This window comes from Rana temporaria, chromosome 8 (assembly GCF_905171775.1).
Source record: "Rana temporaria chromosome 8, aRanTem1.1, whole genome shotgun sequence".
NCBI classification, from domain to species: Eukaryota; Metazoa; Chordata; class Amphibia; order Anura; family Ranidae; genus Rana; species Rana temporaria.
In genome coordinates this window covers 66,994,031-67,010,728 of record NC_053496.1, presented here as the reverse complement: position 1 = coordinate 67,010,728, position 16,698 = coordinate 66,994,031, and the positions used below count along the sequence as shown (strand labels likewise).

The window sequence follows — 16,698 nt, the reverse complement described above, 5'->3', positions numbered from 1 at the left end:
CAAAGAGCCAAGTAGCTCTCTCCTGAACCGTTCCTCTGTTATCAGCCAGATAACTCCTGACAAATTCTCAGGCACATAAGATAAAAGCAGCCTGAAATTTCTGTCCGGGGAGGTTGCTATAAATGGATTAGCAGGGACCTGGCCCTATTACAAATCACCCCTGAGGCCGCGTACACATGGTCGGTTCAAACCGATGAAAACGGACTGAAGGACCTTTTCATCGGTCAAAACGGATCGTGTGGGGTCCCCATCGGTTAGTTATCCTTCGGTCAAAAATTTTAGAACTTGCTTTAAAATTGAACCGATGGACGCCTAACCGATAGGTCAAAACCGATGATTAGTATGCAAAAGCATCGGTTAAAAACCCGTGCATGCTCAGAATCAAGTCGACGCATGCTTGGAAGCATTGAACTTCATTTTTCTCTGCACGTCGTTGTGTTTTACGTCACCGCGTTGGACTCGATCGTTTTTTTAACTGATGGTGTGTAGGCACATCAGACCATCAGTCAGCTTCATCGGTTAACCGATGAAACGGTCCTTCAGTTCGTTCTCATCGGATGGACTGATCGTGTGTACAGGGCTTGAGAGTCTCTGCCTATGATGAGAGGCTGTGTGTGCCTTTCCCCAATCAGCAATGTTAGCTATCTTGGCTGTATGCCCAGAAATCACACTCTGTGTTAAACAGGAAGAAAACATTTCCTAACATGATCTGAACTTTCTAAACAGTATATAAACGTGAAGACAGCAGATATACATGTAAAACCTATGTAGGGAGATTTGGTTCAGCTCTGTATCATCTGAGGCTGTTCACTTCACTGGGTGTATGGAGGGTTTACATCCACTTTAACACTCATGTTGGAAAATGACTACATGTATAAAGGAGCATTTGTATGAGCAGCATTTTCGTGGCAGTGTGTACAAGGTCATGGATAAGGAGGAGTCATCAAAAATTGGTGATTTAGTTACACTAACTGCAAATGTAAAAAAAAAAAATAATGCATTTCTGCTTGCCTACACAATGCAGTACTTCCAGTAAAAAAATACATAAAAAAAACTATGTGGGATTATACTTTTGAAAAACCTCATTGGCTCCTTCTCATGTGGTTAATTGTTTTCCAATTTTAAGTGCCGGTATGTTGCATTTGGAACTAGCCCTTAGGTAATTGCAATGTAAGGGGAGATATCTGCTGCCTTTACTGTCCATTCATAGCTCTACATACAAGAACTGCTGCCTTGCAGACTTCACATCTACAGCCAAGCCATTTGTCACCTGCCAACAAATGACACAAAACCACTTTTTTTTTTTTTTTAATTTACAGCTACACTGCAATGAATTTTATAGACCACACTACAATGATTGGAGTTTGTTTTATCCTAGGCACTAATGTTCTTTTTACTTTGACATAAGCTAAAACATCAAACTTGAGGCGACTGTGTCACCCATTTCCTGATACATTAAACCTTGCACAGCAGCTGGTATAAGGGGGTGACTATGGTCTACTCAGCACCATGGAATTATGGGGCTTTTTTTTTTTTAACAAGCACGTATGAGTCACAACCAGCAGTGTGTAAAATTTGGAATGGACATTTTTCAGCAAAAAAAAAAAAAAAAACGTGACCATAAAATCCACTGGAAAGGCAAGGCCACAGAGTCTTGTAAAACACACCTTACAGGGAAAAAAGAGTGACTCATCAGCTATGTTACACTGGTGGTGAAGTGACGACTGCTGCGATGTGTGAGGGAAAGTTCAAACATGTCACTATAAAGTTTTGTGACAAGGCATGGAAAGACTGAGGAGGGAAATATTATAGAATAGGACACAGTACAACACTTAAGAGGAGGAGCAGACAGGAAGTACCTCATCTGGGCCACATTCGTGAGGGAGATCCTTGTGCACGCTCATCTGGTACTTGGCATAGAGAGCTGCAGAAGATTCGAAGGTTGACACGAATTCTGGGTCCTCCATGGAGGCTGGAACTAACTTGACCTTTAGGGGCAAGGGAAAGTCAAGCAGACAAGGGATAAGCTACAGGACCAATATAATGCATGAACATGAAGAAGATGTGCAGTAATGGGCACTGCAGATTTGTTGTATATTGTCATCTGCTATCAAAGGAGAAAAAAAAACATATCAATAATCCCAACATGCTTCGCAATGTCACATGTTCTAAATAAGTGTTTTGTCAGATGCCCAACAGAAAAAAAAAAGGTTGAACACACTTTAGAAGGCTTGGGGAATAGAGGAGCTAGTCAGTTTATTCTAGAGGCCAGCAGGCAAATTCAAGAAACCAGGGATTGTAAATACAAAAATGTTAGGAGCCCTCTTACATAGTTAGTCAGGTTGAAAAAAGACACAAGTCCATCTAGTTCTAGCAAATATTTTAGGGCTCACTTCTATGGCCTACCTGCATACAGCTCCCTAGGTGGATGCACATGCATCTGCCAGCAGCTCTGCATAGAGGATGGTACTAATCTGCTATCTGAATGAGCCCTTAGACACCCTAAATGTCTGGCCCCTGGAAATTGTCCAGCCCTACACTACACAGTTAAAATCTTATATGCTACTTTTTGAAGAGACACGTTAGAATTGCTGTAAGCTGTAAGTACAACATTTGCCTATGTATCATCACTGAATTGAACAGACAGGCCATGCTGTGATGTCACTCCCCATTAAAAACTTTACTCGGCACACATCAAAATTACAAAAGTCCCAGCTTAAGATCTGCCCCTGCTGACACAAATAACCCTCACAGGCTTAGTTGTAATCTCCATGACTAAGCCCATGAGAGTGTCAGAAGGAGCCGATCCTAGATAGGCACTCTAAGCAGGTTGGTGTGTGGCAAGTACGTTTTTCATGAGGAGTTACATGCAATTGTCTGTTTGAGAAACTATAGACTGAGGAAGCAGTGGTGGTTAGAAGCGGTGCTTTTCTGGAACATTACAAACCTTTCTTATGTAGGGAGTTAAATGCATAAACCAATATATCACTCATGCAGTAATTAAATAAAGCTAATAAACAATAAATCTTTTTTTAGTTCACTAAAAGCTTGGCTGCACTGGTCTGCTGAATTTCCGGGCTGAACACTGTGAAACAACAGTAGAGACAATGTTATACTGTTATGTTGCTTTAACCATCAAGGCCAGCCACAGTCAGTGTTCAAACATGCAGGCTCAATCCGACCCCCGTCCAGTATGTATGCATCTTAGCTGACCTTTCATAAGCAAAGCACTCACATATGAGCTATGCACAGAGGAGGTAGGTGTATGAAAACAGCACAGGCCGCTAAAATGTTCTGAGCAGCACAACATCTCCATAACATGGGCAATGTCAGAGAGCTGCAGCATATGCAATATATGAATCATTCCCATTTCTTTGGAAAAACAGGTCAATCACCAATCAGTGGCACCAATTTTCCAATAAATTTTTTGCGAAGTCTCCAGTTCCCACAATGCCCAATTGGTTTAACCAGTACTCGTGCTTAAACCGGTTATAAGTATAGACACTTTTTCACAGAGGCTAAAAAACGTAAAAAATTTGGAACACCTTTACAATCCTATAGAAAATTTACAGCGGGAGCTGAAACTTCCAGTTGGCAAGCGATGGCCAAGAAACCTTAATATGGAGCTCCACCCAAAAGTAGAAGCTCAGCTTGTCGTCATCGTCGTCGTCCCCCCCCCTGCTGCCACATTTAGCACCTTTTAGGGGGGAGCGGATACCTGTCAAAACCAGGTATCAGCTCCCACTTCCTCGTAAGATCGCCACAATCTTGTGCGGCGATCTACGCAATGTCTGGCCCCTTCTCCCTCCCGCTGCTTTCTGGAAGACACACAGATCACACAAGACAGCGGGACTATTCAGAAAGCACAGCGTGACTCGGGCATACACAGTAGGAAACAGGCTGTGAAGCCATAAGAATGCCGGCGCCTGCACCCAAAGCAGATGGATGGATCGGCTAGGGGTGCCAACATCGTGGGCTCCCTTGACATTAAGTGTAGAGCAAAGCAATTTTTGCTCACTGACTATGCATCAGTGAGATGGTTATAAGCCAAACAGCTTATAAGGAAGAGGTTGCTTTAAGGGATCAGATCACCCAAAAGTAATATTTGTTATTGTTGGAATCTGGCATACCAAATCATTCACTGGCTTCTTATATTTCTAGGAGTAGTTTTGCATCAAGATCTCAGTGCCACAGGTTCTATTCCTACCCACTTTAGAGTTTTGACTGTTCATGTTCCTTTCTTGATAACATTTTATAAAAAAAAAGTAAAAACGAGAAGGTTGCAGCAGGCAAGTAGTCATGGAAATCCAAGTGATATGAACTCATCACCATACAACAAAGACATAAGAAAAAGAAAATCTATCTGAAATTGCAAGGTTCCTTTCAAGTTGACCAACACTCATAGAATCCATTCAACCTCAACTCTGGCCATATTACAGGCCATTTTCTTGAAATCTTAACCAGTTTTCAGTGGGGGAAAAATGAATTGAACAGATGCATGGGGAACCCAAAACCTACAGTGTATGTACTGTATTTGCATTGCAGAAATGTTGGTAAGTTGCCTTCACCCATTCAATTGTTTGTGTGTTAAAAATCTGTCAACAAAACTGCTAGAAAAGGGTCTATGTATATGGCCAATAAAACAACCAAGTCTCATTCAGCCTCTCTTTAACCTTTTCAACATAGAGAACCCATTCCTGTTTCAGAGATTCCCTGCTAAAAATGTATAAATCAGTTGGAACTTATCTGAGAGTCAGAAATTGCTCAAGGAACCCTTGGCAAACTCTGGAGGATCCATAGGGTTCCATGGAACTCTGGTTGAGAAACCATAGTCTAGTTCATCTAAAAATGTACCGACTGACACCAATAGAAATAATTTATGAGCTAAAAAGTAGGAACACGATTTCAACCATTTTCCACAGCAACCAGATTCAAGCTACTCAAGGAGTTCTAGTGAACGTCACACAATGAAAGCAAATTCCTGATATGGAGATGAAGAAAACAAAAAGGTTGAATTGGGGAAAATGGAACAGATAGGAGTGGTATCCAAAGTACCTGCATTTTACCTTCCAATTTCTAACTTGTCCATAAAAATAATACACAAAAGATTGCAACCGTTCTTGTTTTCGCTAATTGGTTCCAAACATTTCATGTGCTTTTAATACATCTGCTAAACCTTTATCTAATAAAATATACTCAAATTAAAATTCCACCTCTTCCAACACAACACAATAAAACTAAACTTGATCAAAAGTGCACCAAGAACTTTCTCTAGTCTATTATGCACTTTCATGAACCCTGAAGTGCCATCGTAGACTCACACAAAAACTCAGCATCAGCACATTGTCAATAAAAAAGCCAGTGGAATCAAGCACACATTCTCTTGTTGCAGGTAAGCAGCTATTAATACGGCTGGGTCAATGCCCAGTGTAAAGAAACATAGAATGGCAAGGTCTATTTGAGCTGAACACCAAGATCCTGTTTAGATTTCTTGGCCTTTCAGCCTGAACATTGCAGATTCCTGCTAACACATGGCTATGTACAAGATCCAGCAAAAGCAAGTATGTGTATAGTTGAGATACATGATACAGTGGCCTGAGTGGCTGCAGGCAAATCACATGATGTACCCAAGTCTCTGGCTTCTCTAGCAAGGTTTTGCGAATAGATTTAAGTGCTGGCGGTGCTGTATAAATGGTAACCAATTTTTGATAACAAGTTAAATACAAAAGCAAGGTTCTACTATGCTGTATTTTGCTATGCTTTAACTAAAACATGAAAATGTTAGGTTGCTAAAAGCCCATGTATGAGTTCTAGTGTTGCAAGTGCTTCTTTCTGCAAGATCTGGAAAAATCCTTTTGCTGTCTGACCTGGCTTATGCACGGCTTGTCAGGTGGGTCCTTGTGAATAGTCATCTGATAGCGTTTATACACTTGGTAAGACTCCTGAAACGAAGCTTTGAACTGGGGGCTAGGAGGAGAAGACCTTACAAGTCTTACCTTCAAAAGGAGTGGAAGAAAAGAGAAGACATTGGGATTATAGCACCAGTACAATCATAGCCAAAGTTGTGAACAAATATTTTATATTCAAAAAACACCTACCCTTAGTCTTTAATCAGGGAAAAACAAACTAAAATTCAATTGAAGTCCAATTTCCTGGTGTCAACCTCTGCTCTAAAGACCCTATGTAAACAGTAAATGCCCTGTTCAATGGGGTTCAACAAACCCTACAGGCAGCTAGTTAGGACCCTAAGCATTAAAAATGCAGGAGCTTGAATACAGTATCAGACTTGGGACACCTACTTAAGCAGGCTATACACAGTCGAATTTCAAACAAATTTTATTTTCGAAATCAGAAAGTTCGTTTCTTTGTAATCCAATGATGCCACCCTTGATTTTCAAAATTCGGCCGACCAAGCCTTCATGTTGCTACAGAAAAGAATTTTTGTGGCCGGGAATATTCTTTTCTCTCCGGGAACTTTCTTTTCTTGCACATGCGCATTTTTTTTTCTATTACATTTCTTGCAAGATTTTCTCATCATTGATTAGAAAATCGTTTGTTTTTCGAAAAATTTTCAACATGTCCGAATCCTTAAAGAGGGGGTTCACCCTATAAACATTTTTTTTTTCTAGCATTAAATTAAGCATAGTAGCGCGAGCTACAGTATGCCTTTATTTATTTATTTTGCCCCGTACTCACTGTTTAATCCTATAGTGAAGATTCAGACTCCCCGCGGGGAATTGGCGTTCCTATCCAGAGGGAAGATGATTGACGGCCGGCTCTGGCGCGTCACGCTTCTCCGGAAATTGCCGAAATAGGACTTGGCTCTTCACGGCGCCTGCGCCTAGTCTGTGCGCAGGCGCCGTATAGCGCCGTGAAGAGCCGAGACCTACTCCGGCTATCTTCGGGGAGCGTGACGTGCCATAGCCGGCCGTCAATCATCTTCCCTCTGGATAGGAACGCCCATTCCCCGCGGGGAGTCTGAATCTTCACTATAGGATTAAACAGTGAGTACGGGGCAAAATAAATAAATAAAGGCATACTGTAGCTCGCGCTACTATGCTTAATTTAATGCTAGAATGTTGTTATTGAGGGTGAACCACCGCTTTAAATTTGATTGCTGAATGAAAATCGGCTGTTGCTGCAGCCCACTAATGGTGCGAAATCCGTACGAAAAATCTTTGATACAATTTTCTAAAGAAAATTCTTTCGAAATTCGAACAGTGTATGGACGGCTTTTTGAAATAGTTGACCATCTCTATGGCTATGTAGACCTGGACAGGTATGACTGGGAATCACATAACTGATAAAACATGGGCAATAATAGATGATGTGCATTGACACTCTAGCTACTCTATGCAGGGACAACTACCTAAAACATTTGGACCCCTTTCACACTGAGACACTTTGCAGGCGTTATAGCGCTAAAAATGGTACCTGCAAAACAGCAGCTCTATTCATTCCAGTGTGAAAGCCTAAGGGCTTTCACACTGGAGAGGTGCGCTGGCTCGCGGGGCGTCAGGAAAAGTCCTGCCAGCAGCTTTTTTGGAGTGCATTAGGAGCGGTGAACTCACCGCTCCTAAAGCGCCCCTGTCCATTGAAATAAATGGGCAGCGGCGCTGTGCTTTGCCGGTGGTGTTAACCCTTTTAAACCGCAGACACCCGGGCGCTTTCAGTGTGAAAGCAGCATTAGCTAGGAGAGATATATCTTGCAGGTGTTTACCAAACATTAAAGTGACACTAAACTCTGATTTAAGAAAATTAAAAATGATATTAAAGTATGCATTCCTAACGCAAAAAAAGTACCTTTTATTACAGGGGTGCCCAACCAGTGGCCCGGGGGCCACATGTGGCCCGCGGATCCCTCTGATATGGCCCGCGACCTCCTGCTCTGGGATGGAATAAAATAGAATACTGTTATTAAAGGTAAGTTTATTACCAATATCACAGTGTATATATGGGCATATCTGTTCTGCAGTGGTTACTGGGCTGCTTTCAAACTGATCCACAGGTGCAGAGACGAGCACCTTTGGGTTACCTACACTGAGCCATAGACTTCTATTACTTGCGAGTTTGGTGTGCTGAGAGTAGAGTGGGCTCTATAGAGCCAAGTGGGCTGCCATCCACCCGCTCCGCTCATTGTGGCCCACGACCGGTTACCAAGTCGCTTAAGTGGCACTTGCTCTTCAAAAAGTTGGGCACCCCTGTTCTATTACTCTCAGTCTCATCCAAACCTACATTTTGTTTTGTTCTTTGCTGTGATCCTTTCTGTTAGAGGATGGCTACATTCATTTTCCAAGGTCCCACTGTATGTAGGAGGTCCCACTTTTGTCTCTTGCTCGCTCCCAAGATTGGGATTTGCAGAGAGCAGTGCTCGTGACCGCAGCCAACGTGCACTGCTCACACCAAACAAACAGAGGTGAGGGGGGAAAAAAAGATTTGGGAGCTCACAGGAGGACCTTACAAGGAGGACAAAAAACACAACAAAGGATTAAGTAGAAGAATATTGTTTAGTGTCACTTTAATATTGCAAATTTTAGTATTAACAAACAAGAGCATTTCAAGTTGCTATAACTTGTTTCATATCTATTCTGTTTACTGAAGCCAAGAAGAGTCACTGCCGTAGGAAAGAAAAAAGTGTGGATTACTAAATTCCTATTAGTAATAAAAAATATTAACAATTCACTGTATGCAAAATATTAATAAGCTGCTAAATAAAAAATAAAAAATGGCCATGCACAGCTACATAGGAAGATTTGTGGCCAAGTAATATAACGGTGGAGCATAGTACAGAGATGCAATTACTAGCCAGCATTTAGCAGATTCACATCCACAGTGATACAAGTGCAAAGATTATCATTAGCTTCATATCTCTGTATGATACAAACATTCCTGCTAATATCTATATTGCCTGTCTTCCTCGGGTGAACAAAACATAAATATACAAAATATAGTAAAAAAAAAGGGAATGCAGAAAACACAACTTTAAGAGCCAGTTCACACTGAAGCGACTCGTCAGGCGACTCAACCGCCTGACAAGTCGCGTTCCATTCTATTCAATAGAACCGTTCTAATAGGAGCGACGCAAGAAAAAGGTTCTTGTACGACTTTGGGGGCGACTTGCATTGACTTCTATACAGAAGTCATTTTGCAAGTCGCCTCTGCCGAGTCGCCCCCGAAGTCGTGCCGCCCCAGTGTGAACTGGTTTTAAAGAGACAGACCATACAATATCAACAAATATCTTATTAGGCTCCATGCACACTGAAGCTGATAAACTGTAGTTTATTGGCGTTTTGGCTTTTTTTTTTTTTAAGCCCATAAACTGAACTCTATGTTAGCCTATGTGCCCATGCACACCTGGGCGTTTTTTAGTGTTAATGAGCTTATTGTTTTTTTTCTGACAGCTCGAAATTTGCGTTCAAAGTGCCGTTTTTTGGCAGGAAAAAAATGCCAAAAAACAGCGCCAGCGTTATTTTGCGTTTTTTTATCCATTAAAAAAAAAAAGTAAAAAATAAAAATAAAAAAAACTACACTGAAAAACGCTGATTAAAGCTATTGCAAGAACGCTAAAAAACTTTGAAAGGCTCCCTGCAAAGCTACTGGCGTTTTTTTTATAGCTTTTTAGCTAGATTCAGGTAGGGGCGTGCAACTATAAGGCGGCGTAGCCTAGCGTATTTACGCTACGCCTCCTTAAGTCAGAGAGTACTGTATTTTCAAAGTACTTGCCTCCTAACTTAGGGCGGCGTAGCGTAAATGCGGCGGGCGCAAGCGCGCCTAATTCAAATTCGGCTGAGGGGGCGTGTTCTATGTTAATATGCTTTGACCCGACGTGATTGACGTTTTTTTGGAACTGCGCATGCGCCGATATTTCCCAGTGTGCATTGCGGCCAAGTCCGCCGCACCGGCCTATTGATTTCGACGTGGACGTAAACTACGTAAATCCCTATTCACGGACGACTTACGCAAACAACGTAAAATTTTCGAATTTCGAAGCGGGAACGGCGGCCATACTTTAACATTACTATTCCAACTATTTGATGGAATAACTTTAGGCCTGATAATGCGTTACGGAAACGGCGTATCTGTACTGCGTCGGCCGGGCGTACGTTCGTGAATAGGCATATCTAGTGATTTACTAATTCTACGCCGACCGCAATGGAAGCGCCACCTAGCAGCCAGCCAAAATATTGCACCCTAAGATAGGACGGCGCAAGCCGTCGTATCTTAGATAGGTTTAAGTGTATCTCTGTTTGAGAATACACTTAAACCTAGGTCGGCGCAGATTCAGAGTTAGGTCGGCGTATCTACTGATACGCCGACCTAACTCTACCTGAATCTAGCTAACTATCAGCTTCAGTGTGCATGGAGCCTAAGGATTAAATCAGCATTTAACGTATTTTAACAATGTTATTTACCTGTAAACGTTTCCCTTGTGTAAACATCCAAAAGCCCTGAGACTGCTTCTGGGCACCACCATCATGGATGTGATGTCAGCAGTCCAATTGACAGACCATAGTATTCCCTCATCAACCTACCCCCCAGCTGCTACATTAAAGGTGTTGTAAAGGTTTTACAGGAGAGTCCGGACGCCCACTAACACACAGCTCCTTTCTCTATCTGCAACGTAGAGAGCGTCCTGACCCTCCTATAGTCCAAGGGAGGGGGCGAGCACGACACTCCACACCAGGGAGAAAGCCTTGCATTACTGTGTGGAGTTACAGACAGAAGAACAGGAAGTGAGGATTTCTCAGAAGAAATAAGGACATTTAAAAGCAAAATGGAAGGATGAGGTAAGTGAAGGAGGACTGCACTAAGGTAAAGGAAGCTATTTAGGGAAAAAATAAATTCCTTTACAACCCCTTTAAGTATCAGCTTCTGGATTATGTAGGAAGGTAAGGGGTGGACACAGACAGTAATTAGACACTCCCAGAGGAGAAGCGGGCTATGACATGCAAGAATGGAGGAAGGGAGGGGGAGGGGGACGGTGCTAGGGCATGGACTCTTCATGTAGACAAATTTTCTAGCACTTTCAGAGGCACAGTGCAAGTGAATAAATAGTTATGGAAAGGGACACTGCAAATAAGCATTAATACTTGTGCTTTTCCCTTCAATTTACCAAAAAGCTGGTAACAGGGTCTCTCTAATGCAATCTACAACTAAGAGAAGACACTTGCTGAAGTATATTAGTTCTTCCCACACAATATAACACATTTGGGGTTATTTACAAAAGGCAAATCCACTTTGCACTACAAGTTCACAGCAAGTACACTTGGAAGTGCAGTCGCTGTAGATCTAAGGGAGACATGCAAGGAAAATAAAAAACAGCATTTTAGCTTTCACATGAATGGATGATAAAATCAGCAGAGCTTCCCCTCAGATCTACAGCAACTGCACTTCCAAGTGCACTTTCAGTGAACTTGCAGTGCAGAGTGGATTTTCCTTTAGTATATCAACCCCACTGTATATTTTGAAATATTTGGGATATGCGTTTACAGTTAAGAAGCATGCAAACAAGGGTAGTAAAACTATCAAAATAAAAACAGTAAAAGTATCGACTATAAACCAGAAAAAAAAAAAATGTAGAAAAATTAGTTGACACTGTTAGAAGCTCTAGTAGTCCAATGTGATCCTATATTGCCCCCTGGTGGAAAATACAGTGAATACATTAGAAAGCATTATAAATCAATTTAAGGAAAGTTGCACTGTCTTTACTGACCTCCCCTCTTAAAATTACTAGTGTCCTGGCCATCATGCCAATTCTAATACTTTTGAAATCACTGACTCATAACAAGTAAAGCCCAATATACATTTTTTGCATGCCCCCCCCCCCCCCCCAAAAAAATCAAAACCAAGGCTTTCACACTAGCGAACCAATTGGATTCACCTGTCAGTTTTTCAGGCGGACCCAATTGGACCCTCCAGTCTCCTCTATGGACCAGCAGATGTAAATGGACATCCAATTCTATTTGCTAAAAACAGACAGATAGGGGACCGTTCTGGCAGATTGCATGGCAGTCAGGTGGTCCGTTTACATCCGACCACCCATAGAGGAGAGTGTTCTGTGTCTGCTCTGCATAAGTGGAGTGGACACAGACCAGCCATCCGCCTGATCCCCACTGAGCAGACGGTCTCCAACGGAGCCTGCCCCATGTGGAAGGGGTCAAAAACAAAAAACATTTCAACTTGTCTAAAGGAGGCCAACGATCACACTCAGAGCTGCGTGGGCACCTATAGCAAAGTCATTTTGGACTTATATGGCTTTTTGATGTCTTCTCTTGGACACAATTTAAAGAAGAAAAAAAAAATGCAAGTTTTCTTTGCATTGAGAGAGTTGATGACATAAATGGCAATGTGCAGTAAACCACATCAACTGATCACAATTTCTTAAATACTACCTGAATACATTGTAATAAAATGTCATTTCTGCTGTGCTTAATTGCACATTGCCCTGGTCAATGAAAAAAGCTTTATGGGTTCTACAACACTACATGTTCACATAATATAGAAACTATTTACAAAATCATTGCACAGAACACTGTACCTCAAGCCGATGTGATGCTTTCTCTGGGTCCGCCACAGTAAAAAATTCCTCCAGTGACTTGGTACCATTTGTATTTGGCTTTGATGCGTTTGGAATGGTGACAGTTTCCCCCGAGGACGTGGAATGATCAGAATTTTGAAGCTGAAGTTTTTTCAAGCGACGGTCCTTACGGATGTCTTTGGCTTTCCGGCAAGGTGGCTTACTGGCATCGGCACCTATACCTGTTGGGTGTAAAAAAAAAAAACACTGAGAGAAGCGGTACACACAGATAATGTAAAAAAAGTCTCCTGTAATAAGGCCGTTATGGTAGATCTCCAATTCTGAAATTGCTACTTGCCTGGTGTACATATTGATCCAATGGATTACCAATTACTGCCCCCTGAGCTAATTACCGTAGGTTACATTTTTTTCATTAGCTGCATATTTATTGCACAACAGTGACTCAGACAGCAGTAAATCATTTAGATTAGCATGACTGCCTTGCAGTGGACCTCCATGGTTCAGAACTGCAGCCCATTCTCTCCAGCATCTCACTACCAGTTAATGACTACCGTCAGTCACAGTTTTCTTCTAAGGTATGGGATAGTAATCAACCACAGGGCCTGGGCAGCTCTTGGGTTCTAGGACACACCAGAAGGATTGCCTGACCTTTCAACCAATTGGGTGATGGGTCTCAAAACCTGCTTCTTGATTGGCCGGGAGGAGGATCAGGGTTACAATAGCGAATATTCACTCGCTGTTGTAACACACCTGGATGGGCTCAGTTTGCATCCTCTGCGCCCCGAGCTCACCCTATTTTGAAGCCTATTGGAGCATCTGGCTCTAATCACGTGCTTCAAAAAAACACCCCGACATTGTAATTCACGCATTTGGCGTCTTGCAAGGGATCAGACGCATGGCTAGGGAGAGGAGGTGATGATAGGGGGGAGGTGGCCTTAATGGACGGTCTCCCCTGTTTATGTGGGTAGAATATAGGGGCCTCTAGATAGATCAATAATATATAATAAAGCAACAGAAGCCTTCCACACTGTCCAAAAAAAAATAAAAAAGTGAAAGAAGGCTTGTGCTCTATTCTAAGTAGTAACATTTACAAGATTGATCATTACTGTTACACAAATCATATTTGCCAGAGAGCCCTAATTAGACTGCAAACAAATTTAGGGTGAAATATCCACTGTCTAACATATTTTCGTAGCATTTATATAACATTTCAATTGCTGAGCACATCCATCACAGCAGTATAGGTGCAGGAGAGGATACAACAACCCCAGAACCACACACATTGCGCTAAATCAAGTGCACACCACCCAACCCTCCCACCCATCGGTACTTCTAGTACAAACAACAAAATAAAAAGAAGCCATATGTGCGTGGGACTCAAACAAGCTGGAAGAATTTTTAAGAGACAACAGGAAAAGCATCTTTGCTTGTTCTACTATTTGCTTTTAGGCCAATAAATCTATAGCTAAAAACGCAGCATGTGTGAGTCACACTCACACATAATCATACACTTGCTCTGTATAGTATCTCGCCTACAGAAAAACAATCCTAAGGTTTCCAAAAACTACTTGGGGTAAAAAACTATTTAAGAAGAATGGTGCTCAAGGTTACCAATGCGGAAAACATTTCTTTCCAAAAAATAAACTGCTGTACCACAAATGCAGACAGATATTACACAATACTTCTACTTTTTGTAGACTAATGAGAGAAAAGCTTAACCTTATGGATTAGATTTAAAAAAAAAAAAAAAAGTGAATACACTCCTGCGCTACAGTCTTATTGTGAACAATATTAAAGGCTGCTGCTATCAACTAATAACTGGATTCAGAAAGCTTTACACCGGCGTATCAGTAGATACGCCGACGTAACTCTGAATCTACGCCGTCCTAAATTTAAGTGTATTCTGGAAACCAGATACGCTTAAATTAGGCTAAGCTACGAGCGGCGTAAGACTCCTACGACGTCGTATCTTAGGGTGCAATTTTTCCGCTGGCCGCTAGGTGGCACTTCCGTTGAGTTAGGCGTAGAATATGTAAATGACTAGATACGCCGATTCACGAACGTACATGTGCCCGGCGCATTTTTTTTACGTCGTTTACGTATGGCTTCTTCCGGCGTAAAGTTAGTCGAACAAATAGCTGGCCTAGTCAATGTTAAGTATGGCCGTCGTTCCCGCGTCAAAATTTGAAATTTTTACATCGTTTGCGTAAGTCGTCCGTGAATGGGGCTGGACGTAATTTACATTCACGTCTAAACCAATACGTCCTTGCGGCGTACTTTGGAGCAATGCACACTGGGATATGTACACGGACGGCGCATGCGCCGTTCGTAAAAAACGTCAATCACGTCGGGTCACCACACATTTACATAAAACACGCCCCCTCATCCTCATTTGAATTAGGCGCGCTTACGCCGGCCCCATTTACGCTACGCCGCCGTAACTTAGGAGGCAAGTGCTTTGTGAATACAGAACTTGCCTCTCTGACTTACGGCGGCGTAGCGTAAATACGATACGCTACGCCGCCGCAAAGATACACACATGTACCTGAATCTAGCTATATGTGTTCCTACATAAAAAGCAAATATAAATAAAGAAATAGATGCTGTGCTGCTAAGCAATAACCAATATATAAATTAATATTAATTACAAGACCTATATAGTGCAAACTTCCAATGCGCCACAAAAGGTGCATTAAAACATCAATAAATGTGTGTTGGAGTCTTTTATACATCAGGCGATAAATAAAGTTCATAATATCCCTTGCAGCGAATTTTGCCCACAGCTCAAGTGCTGGACCTCCACTATGATACGGTATCACACACACACATGCTACACCTCTGTGCTCACTCTGCCCTCACTTCCAACACATGACTAAAGTAATTCAGGTCATATATAGCTCTTGTACTTGTGCTCAGATTAACATCCCATGCCAACTCGAGAAAGGGTCACTCCTGCACATATGGTGGAGCTGCCCTACTATTCAAGCCTTTTGGTCTGAGGTGCATCGCCTCATCACAAAGATAACCACATACAAGCCCGATTTCTCCCCAGCACAATTCCTCCTACACCACTCCACTCTGTCACACAGAAACTACTTCAAGTCCCTAGCGATGCACATGATAAATGCGGCAAAGCAATGCATACCAGTCCACTGGGGTACCACACATATCCCTTCAATCAAAGAATGGCTAGTTAGAATCTCTAAGGTAGCAGATTAGCATCCCCTAACCCACACTCACTGCCCACGTGTCTTCATCAGGGTATCTGACAAAGTCATGTGGGCAGTGACGTAACGCGTAAGGCAGAGAAGGGTGACTTCATACGCACAAACTGTAAGTGGATGTCCGGAATTGAGATGCAGTACAGTGGATAATTTCTAATATGCGACACTGGTTTTTAACCCTCGGCATTGAATAACTAAGCAGCCGGGACCTTCACCTCCTAAAAGAGATACAAACCGAAATTACTCTGTAGATGTCCAAAATGAGGAAGTGGGAGCAGGGTTTCGTTTAGTGGATGTCCATCTGAGCACAAGTATAAGTGCTATATGACATGAATTACTTGGGTCATATGCTGGAGGTGAGAGAAGAGTGAACACAAATGCGTGATATCAAAGTGGAAGTGCAGCATTGGAGTTGTGGGCAAAATTTACAGTGAGGAATATAGGATTTATCATGAATGTTATGAACGTTGCTTATTGTGTAATGCACAAAAGACTCAAATACACAGTTGTTGATGTTTTAATGCATTTATTGTGGCACATGGACGATTGCACTATATAGGTGTCACAATTATTATTCATCCATTGGTTATTCCTTAGAATCGCAGCATCTATTTCTTTGTTTCTCTTTGGATTAGACACCCATTTTTTGCAATAAAAACACCACAGCACCATAAAATGACATCCTAACCTAAAGCATGGCAGAGTAACCATCACAATTTGAGGCTGCTCTGCTGTCTGTGGGACTCTACAGCCTTCTATTATAGAGGGAAAAATAAATTCAAATGTGTAAAGACAAGAGGACAATTACATCAATTGCACTAACAGTCAACAGCAGAACAGCAACACACAGGAAACTATTTTTTCCTATGCGCCCCATTCACACTGCAATGCAGCCTATCGCTGTAATAAAGTGCAGGCATCCTTAATTTTATTGCA

At 42.0% G+C, this 16,698-nt stretch overlaps 1 protein-coding gene across 4 annotated transcripts in view; it reads right to left on the bottom strand.

The window, feature by feature from the left end:
- ATE1 (arginyltransferase 1) overlaps nucleotides 1-16,698 on the bottom strand; it is a 117,027-nt gene that overhangs the window by 73,325 nt on the left and 27,004 nt on the right. For 2 of the 4 annotated variants that reach the window (XM_040361955.1, XM_040361953.1), the window contains exons 6-7: nucleotides 12,539-12,759; nucleotides 5,868-5,996 (exon numbers count right to left, since the gene is read on the bottom strand). In XM_040361955.1, the coding sequence (XP_040217889.1) occupies nucleotides 5,868-5,996; nucleotides 12,539-12,759 (350 nt within the window). Of the gene's footprint in view, nucleotides 1-1,859; nucleotides 1,989-5,867; nucleotides 5,997-12,538; nucleotides 12,760-16,698 lie in introns of all 4 variants that reach the window. The other 2 variants (XM_040361954.1, XM_040361956.1) reach the window with 2 other exon arrangements.